At 35.7% G+C, this 18,091-nt stretch overlaps 1 protein-coding gene and 1 long non-coding RNA gene across 3 annotated transcripts in view; one reads left to right on the plus strand and one right to left on the minus strand.

Moving 5' to 3' along the window:
* Positions 1 to 18,091, plus strand: part of LOC127634078 (receptor-type tyrosine-protein phosphatase mu-like) — a 360,097-nt gene that overhangs the window by 217,434 nt on the left and 124,572 nt on the right. The window contains exon 12 of the mRNA XM_052113498.1: positions 12,945 to 13,218. Coding sequence (XP_051969458.1) covers positions 12,945 to 13,218 — 274 coding nt within the window. The remainder of the gene's footprint in view (positions 1 to 12,944; positions 13,219 to 18,091) is intronic.
* LOC127634627 (uncharacterized) overlaps positions 17,886 to 18,091 on the minus strand; it is a 6,453-nt gene continuing 6,247 nt past the window's right edge. For both annotated transcript variants that reach the window (XR_007969379.1, XR_007969380.1), the window contains exon 3: positions 17,886 to 18,091. This exon is cut by the window's right edge and continues 1,482 nt beyond it. This is a non-coding gene — a long non-coding RNA (uncharacterized LOC127634627).

Genomic DNA, 18,091 nt, shown 5'->3' on the forward strand with positions numbered 1-18,091 from the left:
TGTTTTTAGCATGTTTTAGCACTTCGCTTGGCAATGCTAACATGGGTTAGCATGATGCTAGCACGTTTTTAGCTTTTTATTAGCACTTCGCTAGGCGATGCTAGCATGTGTTAGCATGATGCTAGCATGTTTTTATCGTTCGATCTACGTCATCAAACACGCTCCACGTCCTGATGGATGGAGACGCCAGTAAACAAAGCACTGTGTTTCTGCTGTACCGACGAGATTAAGAAATTCGAAACATTGTGACCGCAAAAAAACATTGACGTTTACATATAAACACCGGATAATATTCCACGAAGGTGTTACAGGAAGATAATACGAAGATAAATTGAACTGGTGGATTGGATCCTTCCATCTTGTAAGGAAAACTTTTATAATTGTTGTGATTTTATGCAGTCATAGCATATCATATTTATAAATCAAGAAGGGTTAACACTTAATAGTTTTGGAGTATTCAATAAAATAGAGCCTAAACACAAGCTTACGTGCTGATAGCCTTAATGCCGAGTCCGGACTGCTTAATGTCAATGGCGGGCCGTGCATTTAAAGTTTAGAAACACAGTTTCACAATGAATAAGACGCCCTATGTTTGTTTGCATCATGCATTGTGTCGCCGCTAACTAGTAATGCCAACTGACATTGTAAAAACACGTCCACGCGCGAAAGTCAGAACTTAAAACGACACTTAATGCTCAAGCAAGCCGAATTTTAACTGTTTTGTTTATTTAACGTTAAAAATTATAATGTTTCATATGAATCTACAATGAGGCCTTTAATCGATAAAATCGATCTAATAATATTCGCGATTTAAACGTTGTTTGCAATCCAATTCGTTTCGTCAGGTACACGGTTATGCTGCTTACGTTCAGGTTGCATGTTGGATATTCCCACTTGATATCTCCGACCATAAATGCATCCCATTCCCCGATATTCGGAACTTCAACGCTCCCGTTAGCTTAGCAGGGGTTTGACTCCGAGTAAACTTCCCGTTGCGTTTGACGGAATGCGTTGTGAAGGCTGTTCAAAGTAACGTTTATCTTTAAATAACAGGCACAATAACGCCGCTACAATCTGGGCCGCCATCTTGATTGTTTTGGGTTGAATGGCTCACATGACTGCGCCACGTGATGACAAATGCAACGTCGTTTTTTAATATCTCCGTCTTCCCCGTCCACACTACAACACGAAGACGCCATTTTCAAATGTATCCACTTGGGAGAGCGTTTTGAAAAACTCCCGTTGTGGACGGAAGGACAACATTTAGAGAGAAAGGTAATGGTTGCTGTGCTTATGCTACAGTAAAATATATGACCTAATGTACATTTCCTGTCATAGCCGAAACAGTTGGCCTTTATAATCCATGTTCTGATCCATAATTCATAGATGATCCTCGTAAGCCATCAATCTAGGGCTTGGTTTATGTGAGAAGGGAAAAATAGAGGATCTTTAGAGTTCATGTCATCAATTCAGGCACCTCAGAAATGCTTGTGAGTCGAGACTGATCAGTAGTCCCAAAACTCTGGGTTTAAGATGACATATATTACACATACAACAAGCCTGGATGAAAGCCATTAAACCCGGCAGCATTGTGCTCCGACTGCATAGAACTGATCCATGATGCACACTTATGAGCGAAGAGCACTTCACCTGTTCAGATCCTGTTATATACGGCTGAAAGGGTCACTAAATCCACACGTTAATGGCTCTTAGTAAGGAACCTTCCCTTCAGAGTACATGAAAAATTCATCCCAGTCTTGGCCCAAAGCATCCCAGCACAGAGTGGAATAGGCCTATAATTGGTAAATGTTCACATGACCTGTTGAATGTGCTGCTGAACCGGCTGTGCGGTGCGAGGAGGCCTAATTGGTGTCAGGCGAGGTTGCGTGTGCAGCGAGCACGACCGAGCTCTTCTCATCATTTAGCAGGTATTTGTTGTTGTTGATGCTGGTGTGTTGAGTTTGTTATCGTCTCGTGGGCCTCACGCCGGTCATAATGAGCGTCACGGCACATAGTGCTCGGTCGCTGCTTGTTCCCATGGATTCAGCTCGGTCCACATTAATTAGAAGAGTTTCCTAGGTCACTGGTCCTGAAGTCAGAATAAACAAGTGAAGATGATGGATGTGAGGAAGATCAGAGCTTCTGTTTGTCTGCAGGATTTGAAGAGGTTGAGGGCTTCTTTTCAGTAGAATGAGAGAGAGACTCTCATCCTTACATTCCCCCTATACATCCCCTGAGAGTAAAGTAACGATCAGCCGGCAGTGCTGGAAACATCTTGTCACTCTTTAGAATAACTTGCATGAAGAACTTAACAAAGATTTTTATATTTGCTGAAGAAACTTTTTTGGTCCTCGACAGCAAGATGCTAGGGTGTTGTTGGTGGTTGGTTGCTAGGGTAGTCTGGGTAGTTTCTATGGTGTTTTATGTTGTTTTTAGGTTATATTGGGTGGTTGCTAGGTTGTTCTGGGTGGTTGCTAGGGTATTCTGGGTTGTTCTGGGTGGTTGCTAGGCTGTTCTAGGTGGTTGTTATGGTGTTCTGGGTGGCTTATGGGGTGTTTTGGATGGTTGCTATGGTATTCTGGGTAGTTTCTATGGTGTTTTATGTTGTTTTTAGGTTATATTGGGTGGTTGCTAGGTTGTTCTGGGTGGTTGCTAGGGTATTATGGGGTGTTCTGGGTGGTTGCTAGGCTGTTGTAGGTGGTTGTTATGGTGTTCTGGGTGGTTTATGGGGTGTTCTGGGTGGTTGTTATGGTGTTCTGGGTGGTTGTTAGGGTATTCTTTGTGGTTTTTAGGGTGTTCTGGGTGGTTTTTAGGCTGTTCTGAGTGGTTGTTATGGTGTTCTTTGTGTATTATGGGGTGTTTTGTGTGGTTGTTATGGGTGGTTAGGGTATTCTTTGTGGTTTCTATGGTGTTCTGGGTGGTTATGGTGTTCTGGGTGGTTTATGGTGTGTTTTATGTGGTTGTTAGGGTATTATTTGTGGTTTGTAGGGTGTTCTGTGTGGTTGTTAGGGTGTTCTGGGTGGTTGTTAGGGTATTCTTTGTGGTTTTTAGGGTGTTCTGGGTGGTTTTTAGGCTGTTCTGAGTGGTTGTTATGGTGTTCTTTGTGTATTATGGGGTGTTTTGTGTGGTTGTTATGGGTGGTTAGGGTATTCTTTGTGGTTTCTATGGTGTTCTGGGTGGTTATGGTGTTCTGGGTGGTTTATGGTGTGTTTTATGTGGTTGTTAGGGTATTATTTGTGGTTGTTAGGGTGTTCTGTGTGGTTGTTAGGGTGTTCTGTGTGGTTGTTAGGGTGTTCTGGGTGGTTGTTAGGGTATTCTTTGTGGTTTTTAGGGTGTTCTGGGTGGTTTTTAGGCTGTTCTGAGTGGTTGTTATGGTGTTCTTTGTGTATTATGGGGTGTTTTGTGTGGTTATGGGTGGTTAGGGTATTCTTTGTGGTTTCTATGGTGTTCTGGGTGGTTTATGGTGTGTTTTATGTGGTTGTTAGGGTATTATTTGTGGTTTGTAGGGTGTTCTGTGTGGTTGTTAGGGTGTTCTGGGTGGTTGTTAGTGTATTCTTTGTGGTTTTTAGGGTGTTCTGGGTGGTTTTTAGGCTGTTCTGAGTGGTTGTTATGGTGTTCTTTGTGTATTATGGGGTGTTTTGTGTGGTTATGGGTGGTTAGGGTATTCTTTGTGGTTTCTATGGTGTTCTGGGTGGTTTATGGTGTGTTTTATGTGGTTGTTAGGGTATTATTTGTGGTTTGTAGGGTGTTCTGTGTGGTTGTTAGGGTGTTCTGGGTGGTTGTTAGTGTATTCTTTGTGGTTTTTAGGGTGTTCTGGGTGGTTTTTAGGCTGTTCTGAGTGGTTGTTATGGTGTTCTTTGTGTATTATGGGGTGTTTTGTGTGGTTGTTATGGGTTGTTAGGGTATTCTTTGTGGTTTCTATGGTGTTCTGGGTGGTTGCTGTGGTGTTCTGGGTGGATTCTGGGGTATTATTGGTGGTTTTGGAGTGTTTTTGAGGGTTTCTGGGGTTTTCTTGGTAGTTGCTAGGGTGTTCTAGTTGGTTACTTACTGGCCCAAGTGATAAGAGTCCAAGTCATTATGATATGTGATATAGGCCTAATGTTAATGAAAAATAAGCTAAAGTATTTATTACATATTAAAGTTACACCATTTGTTTAATAGTCATTGCTAGCTTGTTCCTGAAATATATTAGACAAAGCTGTTTGCACCCAATTAATGAGACTTAGATTGTAATTCAATTTCACTCAGTCAATTGATAATTTCTCCTCTTTAAAACAGATGTTTGTTCTTGTTTTAATGTAGCTTTATTTAAAGTTTCACTGATATTTAATTTGATCTCTGTTATGATAAACAGATGTATTTTTCACACCTGTGATGCAGATAGAATCTGTCAGTAATGAGGCATTAAATGAGGGTTGAATTGATATCTTCTGCTCTGGACTGTAGATCACAGCACTGTCGTATCTGTAAAATAGTGGGTGGCCTTTCAGAAGACTGTAAATCATCAGAACTCTCTCTCTCTCCTTCAGCAGCTTTTGTTCTTGGCTCAGGGTCTGTCATTAACCATCTCTCTCAACAGCCTCTTTGGCTCTAGGTAATATTTTATTACATTCCATGTTATTCCAATGAAATGTAATGGGGGGAAAAGTACTGAAAATGAAAAATAATAAAAAAATACTTGTAAAAAAGTAATGGATTTTGTTTTAAGAAATGGAAATAAAAAAATAATGGAATTAAAAAAGTAATGTCATTTTTTTTAAGTAATGGAATTTAAAAAGTAATGGTAATAAAGTAATGGAATTTAAAACGTAATGGATTTTTTTAGTAATGGAATTTTATAATGGGAATAAAAAAGTAATAGAAATAAAAAAGTAATGGAATTTTATTACGGGAATAAAAAAGTAATGCAATTAAAAAAGTAATTGATTTTTTTTAGGTAATGGAAATTAAAGAATTATGGAATTAAAGTAATGGAATTTAAAAAGTTGTGGAATTTAAAAAGTAATGGAATTTTTTTAAGTAATGGAATTTAAAAAGTTGTGGAATTAAAAAAGTAATGGATTTTTTTAAGTAATGGAATTAATAAGTAATGGAATTAAAAAGTAATGGAATTTAAAAAGTAATGGAATTTAAAAAGTAATGGATTTTTTTTAAGTAATGGAATTAAAAAGTTGTGGAATTTAAAAAGTAATGGATTTTTTTTTAAGTAATGGAATTAAAAAGTAATGGAATTAAAAAAGTAATGGATTTTTTTTAAGTAATGGCTTTAAAAAGTAATGGAATTAAAAAAGTAATGGATTTTTTTATAAATAATGGAATTAAAAAGTAATGGAATTAAAAAAGTAATGGATTTTTTTTAAGTAATGGAAATAAAAAGTAATGGAATTAAAAAAGTAATGGATTTTTTTTAAGTAATGGAATTAAAAAGTTGTGGAATTTAAAAAGTAATGGATTTTTTTTAAGTAATGGAATTAAAAAGTAATGGAATTAAAAAAGTAATGGATTTTTCTTTAAGTAATGGCTTTAAAAAGTAATGGAATTAAAAAAGTAATGGATTTTTTTTTAAATAATGGAATTAAAAAGTAATGGATTTTTTTTAAGTAATGGAAATAAAAAGTAATGGAATTAAAAAAGTAATGGATTTTTTTTAAGTAATGGAATTAAAAAGTAATGGAATTAAAAAAGTAATGGATTTTTTTTAAGTAATGGAATTAAAAAGTAATGGAATTAAAAAAGTAATGGATTTTTTTTAAGTAATGGCTTTAAAAAGTAATGGAATTAAAAAAGTAATGGATTTTTTTTAAATAATGGAATTAAAAAGTAATGGAATTAAAAAAGTAATGGATTTTTTTTTAAGTAATGGAAATAAAAAGTAATGGAATTAAAAAAGTAATGGAATTAAAAAAGTAATGGATTTTTTTTAAGTAATGGAATTAAAAAGTAATGGAATTAAAAAAGTAATGGATTTTTTTTAAGTAATGGAATTAAAAAGTAATGGAATTTAAAAAGTAATGGGAAAAAATAAATGGAATTAAAAAATTGAAAAATAAAAATGTAATGGAAGTTACAAAAAAGTAATGGAAAAGTAATTTCTGTTGAAAAGTATATTTAATATGCTCGTTGTGAGTGCATTCTATAAAATAATAATTATCTCTCGACTGAAAATCATCATGTAAACTGATTCGTCAGAAGGTGTGGGAAACTTGTCTGTAATGACGAGTTATAGAAATGTATTTAGCAAACATTGAATATGCAGATCTGTAGTGGCGGTCGGTGATGTCCCTTGTTCTAGCCACTAGCATAACTGCTAAATGTTTCAAAAATAACTGTTTCAGTTTCCCAGTGCATTTCATGTGAAGCCAAACTGATTTCATGATGTCATCTTCATGTACAGTAAGTCTCATGCCACACGCTGCTGAACCACACGCTCTATTTCATAGCCATACGGTGGCATTTTACATTTCAAGGGGGCAAAGTAGTAAAACAGATGCTCCAAATGAAGCAACCGGGTGAAAAAATGCAATCTACCCCCCAGAATTGTGTTTTATTTTGGGCTGTTCTTTGTTCTTGGCTCGGTATCTGAATTCATTTTCACAGGATTTACTTTCAAACTTTGTGTGGGTAATTAGTAAAAGAGTCAATTATTCTCCTGCATAATTGATTAATTCTATTAACCTTTGTGAAATAATCCATCCGTGTCTGATTAACCTAAAACCCTCTTAATTTAATTATCAATCAGTCCGTTCACTTGCGGATAATGTTCCACTAATTGCACCAATCACACATTTTAATTGCAAGTTGGTTTGTGGGGGATCGAGCAGCAGCACTGACTCTTGATTACTTCCGTTATGAACAGAAACCAACATTAAACCTCTGATTTAAAGACATTTACAAGGTTATTCTTTATTTGATGTTTATCTGTTTCAATGGTAAATATATTACAGAAGTGAAATGGCTTGAAATGCTGTTTACTGTTATTTGTTATTCAATTCTATTCAATCATTCAAAAATACATTCAAATTCAATTCACAATAAACAGAGAGGAGTCCTGGATATCGTCGTTACTGAAGTTTAAAAAATATTTTATTACATTAAAAAAAATATAAAAAGCACAATTTATTCTGGTCAAATGTAGTAACACTGGGAAAACATTTTGATATTTGTGAAAAAAAATAAATATATATATATATATATATATATATATATATATATATATGGATATATACACTCACCTAAAGGATTATTAGGAACACTTGTTCAATTTCTCATTAATGCAATTATCTAATCAACCAATCACATGGCAGTTGCTTCAATGCATTTAGGGGTGTGGTCCTGGTCAAGACAATCTCCTGAACTCCAAACTGAATGTCAGAATGGGAAAGAAAGGTGATTTAAGCCATTTTGAGCGTGGCATGGTTGTTGGTGCCAGACGGGCCGGTCTGAGTATTTCACAATCTGCTCAGTTACTGGGATTTTCACGCACAACCGTTTCTAGGGTTTACAAAGAATGGTGTGAAAAGGGAAAAACATCCAGTATGCGGCAGTCCTGTGGGCTGAAAATGCCTTGTTGATGCTAGAGGTCAGAGGAGAATGGGCCGACTGATTCAAGCTGATAGAAGAGCAACTTTGCCTGAAATAACCACTCGTTACAACCGAGGTATGCAGCAAAGCATTTGTGAAGACACAACACGCACAACCTTGAGGCGGATGGGCTACAACAGCAGAAGACCCCACCGGGTACCACTCATCTCCACTACAAATAGGAAAAAGAGGCTACAATTTGCAAGAGCTCACCAAAATTGGACAGTTGAAGACTGGAAAAATGTTGCCTGGTCTGATGAGTCTCGATTTCTGTTGAGACATTCAGATGGTAGAGTCAGAATTTGGCGTAAACAGAATGAGAACATGGATCCATCATGCCTTGTTACCCCTGTGCAGGCTGGTGGTGGTGGTGTAATGGTGTGGGGGATGTTTTCTTGGCACACTTTAGGCCCCTTAGTGCCAATTGGGCATCGTTTAAATGCCACGGCCTACCTGAGCATTGTTTCTGACCATGTCCATCCCTTTATGGCCACCATGTACCCATCCTCTGATGGCTACTTCCAGCAGGATAATGCACCATGTCACAAAGCTTGAATCATTTCAAATTGGTTTCTTGAACATGACAATGAGTTCACTGTACTAAAATGGCCCCCACAGTCACCAGATCTCAACCCAATAGAGCATCTTTGGGATGTGGTGGAACGGGAGCTTCGTGCCCTGGATGTGCATCCCACAAATCTCCATCAACTGCAAGATGCTATCCTATCAATATGGGCCAACATTTCTAAAGAATGCTTTCAGCACCTTGTTGAATCAATGCCACGTAGAATTAAGGCAGTTCTGAAGGTGAAAGGGGGTCAAACACAGTATTAGTATGTGTTCCTAATAATCCTTTAGGTGAGTGTATGTATTTATTTATTTTTTGTCTGGAAAAAAAGTGTTTAAACCCATTTTTGAAATTAACGATTAATTTGTGTACACTCATAAATGATGCAAGGAAACTATTTTAATTTATGGTTACACCAATTGACATTTAAAACAAATATGTTATTATTTATTTATTTATTTTTTGGGTTGAAAAGTGTTTTTATATATATATATATATATATATATATAATAAAAAAATGTTTTATTAATTAATTAATTTATGAAACCAAAGTCGACACAAAGTTTCTTTTTTAACTAAATGTGTTTTAACCCTTTAAGCTCTGAAGGTGTTTTTAAAGATTTCTCAGTTAAGTGGCATGCCCCAAAATTAAAGACTTATAACTTGACAATAATAACAATAAAAATAAGTACATAAATAAATAAACAATGCTCAAGTATTTGGTATCATTGAAAAGGAGGCTCTGAAAAACTGCTTTTGTTTTGTTCACAATCATGTCGACTGTATCCGAGAGAAAGTTTGTGTTGATACGACAAAGCAATCAAAAGTTACAACATTACAAATATAATTGATCATAGTGTCCAAAAACATCTCCAAACAAATAAAAGATAATAATTGTACATAAGAACTAATTACACATGCAAACACAACAATGACTAAAGGTTTGCATAGCATGCAGACATGATTTTAGTCATGAGATTTCACACAATGAGTTTCATTCTGTGTCATTTGAGTCATCATTGAGTCTGTGTCGTGTATTTGGCGCCATCTCCTGGTGGTCATATGTAACATTGTGCTTCATGTGGATTATCTAATGATCTATACATCTGATTATCTTGTGTGTGGACTCGATTGAAAGATAATCACTGACTCTAAATAATCATATGTGATAGTTTAAGTTCTGTTTATATATCATGAAGTTATAAGCGAATAGGCGGCATATAAGCAACACCTGTTGACATGAAACATAATTGTCGATGACATATACATTATGTTTGTTGTAATCAACATTATGCCACAAATGCAGTTGATTGAGCTCAACTTTTAATACTGGTCAAGCATCGCCTTTACCCGCTCTGACTTTGATAGAGAGGCAGCAGAAGCGGCTCTGTGCCCTTTTGGCATTAGAAATATTAAACAGCAAATCGAGTCTCTCTGGGAACTTGTAAAGCTAATTTGTCTCCTGCGTCTCTCGGCTGGAGGACGGTGAGTTTGATTTGGAGGATCTGCTGTAGGTAGTGTGTTTCTGTGCGGTTCTGGCTTTAATAAAGCGACCTGAAGCCCCGGCTGCTCGTAATTTCACCTCCATTTCATTTGTCTCAGAGTGTCACAGACAGACAATATTCTCTCTCAGACTCTGAGCTCCGGCTCTCTTGATCCGCCTGCTGAATTGAAGAGAAAATCTTCCATCCTTTCTTTCCCGTCTTCCATCAGTTCTCTACATATCCGACGCACTTGTGAGCCTGACTCACTGATGAGAGTGAACTTGTGTCGAAGCTCTCGTACATGTTATCAGCGGAGTTTGGGCTCGTTGAATTGGCCACACTCTGGGATTCAGCTCTTGTGGTGTTCGGGGTCAAAGGTCAGAGTTTTAATATCTGAAAATACCGAGGCCAGTTTGGTAGGGGAGAGGCTTTTATTTCATACCGTTTAAATCCCACTGAAGATGGGATATCGCCGCTTCGCTCTCAACGCTATAAATTACATGGCGACGTGCTCCGTGTGGAGCTGGTTTCTCGCCGGCCTCGGGCTGTCGTCTTTAGCCTGTTATTTAAATCTGTTCAGAGGAACACTCTTGGGGAACATCAGAGCTCACCGCTGGCTCCTCTGCCCCGGTGCCAATCTAACCACCAGCCGCCAGGATTATTCCTGTTGCATACATGAATCTGTGCTGTGGCAGCGCTGGACACTCGTGTGGTTCACTGAAGACATTTGGGCTCTCGTGTGTTTGTGGTCTGCCGATGAGATTTGCTAAACCCAGATTTGACTGGAAGCTCAAACATGATTTGTAAACTTAAACAGTAATACAATAATAATTACAAAACAATAAAACATGGTAAAAAACGATTTCATGTACAATGGCAATAATGTGATATTTAACATAAGAATACCATGTTTGTCCTGCTGTTTTTAATTTAATTACTTTTTTTTTTTTTTTTTGGACATTTATCATTGGAACATCATGGTTTTTTGGACATGTTACCATGGTAACACTGTGGTATTTTAGATATTTACCATGGTAGTACTGTTTTTTTGGGCATGGTCCCATTTTAATACCATGATATTTAATATATTTACTATGGTAATGCCATATACTGTATTTTTTCATGTACTATGGCAATGCTGTTGTGTTCATTTACCATAGTAAAATAATGGCCAATGGTGATGCCATGTTATTTGAGACATTATACCATATATTTATATATGTAGCATTTTTTTTACCATAATACCAAAATTACAAAAACACTATGCCAAATTTTTTTTATAAATGCTACATATAAAATTAGGGCTGTCAATCAATTAAAAATTTTAATCGAATTAATTACATGGTGTCCCGATTAATTAATCACATATACAATATTTGCAAGAAAGCCCCTCATATAACAATAACTCAATATATAATGATGAAATAATGATACATAGTTATCTTTAAATATTTAAAAATTATTTATAGATAAAATAACAAATATTCAGATAATTAACATGCATTACATTCCTGTAGCAGAAGAGTTCATCATTAATAAGACCATTCAAAAAGCAGCTTTAGAATACAATGTATTGATTATTACCATATTATTGATCATAAGTCAATCATTGGCTCACAGTTCACAGTAATCCATTACAATACAATTTATCAATCAGAGATTTATTATGAGGGCTTGTTTAATGTCCTGCATCAGACATTTTTTATTTTTAAGAAACATGCCACATAGTGCACAATACTACAGATGTATTTGCCAATAATGCCAAGACATTATATTCATTATATAGTGCAATGCTTTTCAATGCTTTGGAGTTGTTGAAGGTACAAAGAATATTTAAATCAGATTTCAAGTCTTTACAATATTTAAATTACTCTTAGTTCAGATTTGTGCTCCATCAAGTGTTTTGAACACAAGAATGTAACTCATGTTTGTGTTGTTCTGCTGAAGTGTTTCTTCACTGTATAAACTGTGTGTTGCTCACACAGCTGAAGTGTCACTTACTGCCCCCTGGAGTAAACAGATGGTACTACAAGCATTTCTCAGGAAAGCATTGCGATTAATTGCGTTCATTTTTTGTAAAATTAATCGCACGCTATTAACGCGTTAAATCGACAGCCCTAATAAAAGTATATGGTATAATCATTGGAATCTCTAAAATACCATGGTATTTTTGTTTTTTGGCATGGTATTATGGTAATACATTATACCACAGTATTTTAGAGATTTATCATGGCAATACCATACTTAATTTTTATTTATTTACATTTACCATAATAAAATATAAATTTGCCGAGCCGTGGTAATACCATGGTAATTTTTAAACATTTACATTGGTTATATCATATATTTTTTATATGTACCATGGTAATACCATATATATATATATACATACATTATTTATTTATTTTGCATGTACTCTGGCAATGTTGTTTATTCTATATACATTTTATTTATTAATTCATATTTAACATTAATCATTGTAATGCCATGTATTATTCCAATGCTTTTTTTTTGGACATGGTATTATGGTAATACATGGTATTTAAGACGTTACCATGGTAATACCATATATTTGTGTATGTACCATGGATGATGATTATATTAATATTCAGTTTATATGGCACTGCACGTACTTCAAATAATACCTTGACATTACTGTTATCATATACATGTGAGTGGTGGTGGCGTAGTGGCTAAAGCACAGGGCTGTTAATCAGAAGGTTGCAGGTTCGAACCCCACGGCCAACACCATTGTGTCCTTGAGTAAGGCACTTAACTCCAGGTTGCTCCGGGGGGATTGTCCCTGTAATAAGTGCTCTGTATAATACATTGGTACTCAGAAGGTTGCTGGTTCGATCCCCACAGTCACCACCATTGTGTCCTTGAGTAAGGCACTTAACTCCAGGTTGCTCCGGGGGGATTGTCCCTGTAATAAGTGCTCTGTATAATACATTGGTACTCAGAAGGTTGCTGGTTCGATCCCCACAGCCACCACCATTGTGTCCTTGAGTAAGACACTTAACTCCAGGTTGCTCCGGGGGGATTGTCCCTGTAATAAGTGCACTGTAAGTCGCTTTGGATAAAAGCATCTGCCAAATGCATAAATGTAAATGTATATACAGTGTTTTTTAGTTTGTTTTTGATGGTGCAATCATGTTTATGTTTGATAACGGTAATGATGAGGTATACTTTAAAGTATGTGCAGTGCAATATAAATATAATATGAATATAGTAATCATTGTTCATGTGAAAGTGGTATGATGTTTACTATGATATAAAGCCACTAAATGCATGTGTGTCTCTCTCTGCAGTGTGTATCAGGTCGTTGTTGAAGAGGAGCGCCCGCGTCGTTCACAGAGAGCGGCGGAGATCCTGCGCTGTTACCCGATCCCCATTCACTTCCAGAACGCGTCTGTACTCAACTCGCAGTACTACTTCTCAGCTGAGTTCCCCGCTGCTCGTGTGCAGGCCCCGATGCCCTTCACCATCGGTGACAACCGTACGTATGACGGGTACTGGAACCTGCCACTGTTGCCCCACAAGAGCTACAGCATCTACTACCAGGCAGTGAGCACGGCCAACGGGGTGAGAACTAACAGCAAACTCTCACAAACTACAGTTTCATGCTTTCTGATCGTCCTGTACCACGTCTGAGGGATCATTCATGTCTGAATGTTTATTAGCCTTTTCATTAGTTAAGACTCATTTAAAGGCTCTCAGGTTTTGCCCGTTGCAGTACAACACGGCTTGTGTTGTGATGCCGTGAACACGCGCCCTGAAAGTGAACTTTTCCTCGCTGTGATGCAATTAAAACTCTTGCAATTAAAACTAAAAACTACTGACTTAACAGCATTGTTTTCTCACAGGTCAGGTGCCATCTTCAGCTCACTTTGATGAATCGCATCTGATGCGACCTGGTCAAATGTGCTCCGTTTTGGGCTTGTTGCTTTAAAATGATATTTTCCGGCGTACTTCACATCACATGCTAGTGTTCTTTAATTGCTCCCAATTAGCAGAGCGCCACCAATTATAGGAAGCAGTTTCTTGTGTCCCTGGTGACACTCGTTTACAGAAAAACACAAGTCAGTTTGCGAAGGACCCCAGCGAGACGCTCTTGTGACCTTACCGCTCTTCAATTCGCTCTTCCTCCTCCAATTAATTCCTTTTTGAAATTCCACATTTATTTGCCTTCTATTATTGTCTTCACAAACAATGTTTTGGTGAGGTCAAAGTTTCATGCCGAACTAATATTCGGATATATTTTGCCCTTTGAAAAATCTGTGTAATTCTGCAGAATGGATTAAAACACAAAATACGTCAAATGGAGCTGAAAATACGACAGATTTATTCGTAGCGCAAAGCATCATCAAATTAGCCAAGACATTTAATAAACAAACATGCAAGGGGCGGTAAAGTTTCATTTGACCTCATCAGATTTGTACAGAGCCCCTTAGAGGACAGCGCGGGAATGGTTTTGCGTGCCCTCGCAAAAAATGTGCCATGGTTTTACTAATGTAAACATTTTAACCATGATATATTTGCAGTAAAACCATAGTAACCACAAGATTAGAGTGTGAAGAGTGTGTACTACATTTATGATTACTACAGTAATACTACAGTGAAACCATGATTTCTGCAACAACAACAAAATACCTTGTTAGTGTACTAGATTTATGATTACTACAGTAATACTACAGTAAAACCATGATTTCTGTACCAACAATAAAACCTGGTTAGTGTACTACATTTATGATTACTACAGTAATAATACAGTAAAACCATGATTTCTGTACAAACAATATAACCTGGTTAGTGTACTACATTTATGATTACTACAGTAATACTACAGTAAAACCATGATTTCTGTACCAACAATAAAACCTGGTTAGTGTACTACATTTATGATTACTACAGTAATACTACAGTAAAACCATGATTTCTGCAACAACAATATAACCTGGTTAGTGTACTACATTTATGATTACTACAGTAATACTACAGTAAAACCATGATTTCTGTACCAACAATAAAACCTGGTTAGTGTACTACATTTATGATTACTACAGTAATAATACAGTAAAACCATGATTTCTGTACAAACAATATAACCTGGTTAGTGTACTACATTTATGATTACTACAGTAATACTAAAGTAAAACCATGATTTCTACAACAAAAAACCTGGTTAGTGTACTACATTTATGATTACTACAGTAATACTACAGTAAAACCATGATTTCTGTACCAACAATATAACCTGGTTAGTGTACTACATTTATGATTACTACAGTAATACTACAGTAAAACCATGATTTCTGCACCAACAACAAAAACTGGTTAGTGTACTACATTTATGATTACTACAGTAATACTACAGTAAAACCATGATTTCTGCAACAACAATATAACCTGGTTAGTGTACTACATTTATGATTACTACAGTAATACTACAGTAAAACCATGATTTCTGCAACAACAATATAACCTGGTTAGTGTACTACATTTATGATTACTACAGTAATACTACAGTAAAACCATGATTTCTGCAACAACAATATAACCTGGTTAGTGTACTACATTTATGATTACTACAGTAATACTACAGTAAAACCATGATTTCTGCACCAACAACAAAAACTGGTTAGTGTACTACATTTATGATTACTACAGTAATACTACAGTAAAACCATGATTTCTGCAACAACAATATAACCTGGTTAGTGTACTACATTTATGATTACTACAGTAATACTACAGTAAAACCATGATTTCTGCAACAACAATATAACCTGGTTAGTGTACTACATTTATGATTACTACAGTAATACTACAGTAAAACCATGATTTCTGCAACAACAATATAACCTGGTTAGTGTACTACATTTATGATTACTACAGTAATACTACAGTAAAACCATGATTTCTGCAACAACAATATAACCTGGTTATTGTACTACATTTATGATTACTACAGTAATACTACAGTAAAACCATGATTTTTGTACCAACAATATAACCTGGTTAGTGTACTACATTTATGATTACTACAGTAATACTACAGTAAAACCATGATTTCTGTACCAACAATATAACCTTGTTAGTGTACTACATTTATGATTACTACAGTAATACTACAGTAAAACCATGATTTCTGCAACAACAACAAAAACTGGTTAGTGTACTACATTTATGATTACTACAGTAATACTACAGTAAAACCATGATTTCTGCAACAACAACAAAAACTGGTTAGTGTACTACATTTATGATTACTACAGTAATACTACAGTAAAATCATGATTTCTGCAACAACAATATAACCTGGTTAGTGTACTACATTTATGATTACTACAGTAATACTACAGTAAAACCATGATTTCTGCAACAACAACAAAAACTGGTTAGTGTACTACATTTATGATTACTACAGTAATACTACAGTAAAACCATGATTTCTGCAACAACAATATAACCTGGTTAGTGTACTACATTTATGATTACTACAGTAATACTACAGTAAAACCATGATTTCTGCAACAACAATATAACCTGGTTAGTGTACTACATTTATGATTACTACAGTAATACTACAGTAAAACCATGATTTCTGCAACAACAACAAAAACTGGTTAGTGTACTACATTTATGATTACTACAGTAATACTACAGTAAAACCATGATTTCTGCAACAACAATATAACCTGGTTAGTGTACTACATTTATGATTACTACAGTAATACTACAGTAAAACCATGATTTCTGCAACAACAATATAACCTGGTTAGTGTACTACATTTATGATTACTACAGTAATACTACAGTAAAACCATGATTTCTGCAACAACAATATAACCTGGTTAGTGTACTACATTTATGATTACTACAGTAATACTACAGTAAAACCATGATTTCTGCAACAACAATATAACCTGGTTAGTGTACTACATTTATGATTACTACAGTAATACTACAGTAAAACCATGATTTCTGCAACAACAATATAACCTGGTTAGTGTACTACATTTATGATTACTACAGTAATACTACAGTAAAACCATGATTTCTGTACCAACAATATAACCTGGTTAGTGTACTACATTTATGATTACTACAGTAATACTACAGTAAAACCATGATTTCTGCAACAACAATATAACCTGGTTAGTGTACTACATTTATGATTACTACAGTAATACTACAGTAAAACCATGATTTCTGCAACAACAATATAACCTGGTTAGTGTACTACATTTATGATTACTACAGTAATACTACAGTAAAACCATGATTTCTGCAACAACAATATAACCTGGTTAGTGTACTACATTTATGATTACTACAGTAATACTACAGTAAAACCATGATTTCTGCAACAACAATATAACCTGGTTAGTGTACTACATTTATGATTACTACAGTAATACTACAGTAAAACCATGATTTCTGTACCAACAATATAACCTGGTTAGTGTACTACATTTATGATTACTACAGTAATACTACAGTAAAATCATGATTTCTGCAACAACAATATAACCTGGTTAGTGTACTACATTTATGATTACTACAGTAATACTACAGTAAAACCATGATTTCTGCAACAACAATATAACCTGGTTAGTGTACTACATTTATGATTACTACAGTAATACTACAGTAAAACCATGATTTCTGTACCAACAATATAACCTGGTTAGTGTACTACATTTATGATTACTACAGTAATACTACAGTAAAACCATGATTTCTGTACCAACAATATAACCTGGTTAGTGTACTACATTTATGATTACTACAGTAATACTACAATAGTGTATAGTGTAATTACTTTTAGTAATTAGAGTATTTAGTACTATCATATAATTACACTATAGAAGATGTAATTAGTAATTAATTACTTATTTATCTCAACACTGGTTGTTAATTGATTTCGTCCGGATGTCATTTAAGAGGCCGACTTTATAGCCAATAAAACTACAGTCAGACAGATGAGTCGTATAAAACACTGCTCACTGGCTCGGTACTCAGCGGCCATTCACGGATGCATTATTAACACTCCAATCTAATTGGAAATTAGAATTATCAGACATCTCTCTTTTTTATATGCAAATTGACCCTAATGAAAAGCTGATCCTTTATTTCTACACGGCTGAGAGATGCTTCAGCCATTAGATAATTCACTGTCTATTTGCATTCGCTCAGCTGTGTGTGAGTGTGTGTGTGTGTGTGTGTGTGTGTGTGTGTGTGTGTGTGTGTGTGTGTGTGTGTGTGTGTGTGTGTGAGTGTGAGTGAGTGTGTGTGAGTGAGTGTGTGTGGGTGTGTGTGTGTGTGGGTGTGAGAGTGTGTGGGTGTGTGTGTGTGTGACTGTGTGTGGGTGTGTGTGTGTGTGACTGTGTGTGTGAAACTGTGTGTGACTGTGTGTGTGAGTGCATGTGTGTGTGTGTTTGTGTGAGAGTGT

Source organism: Xyrauchen texanus, chromosome 41, assembly GCF_025860055.1.
Source record: "Xyrauchen texanus isolate HMW12.3.18 chromosome 41, RBS_HiC_50CHRs, whole genome shotgun sequence".
Lineage (NCBI taxonomy): Eukaryota > Metazoa > Chordata > Actinopteri > Cypriniformes > Catostomidae > Xyrauchen > Xyrauchen texanus.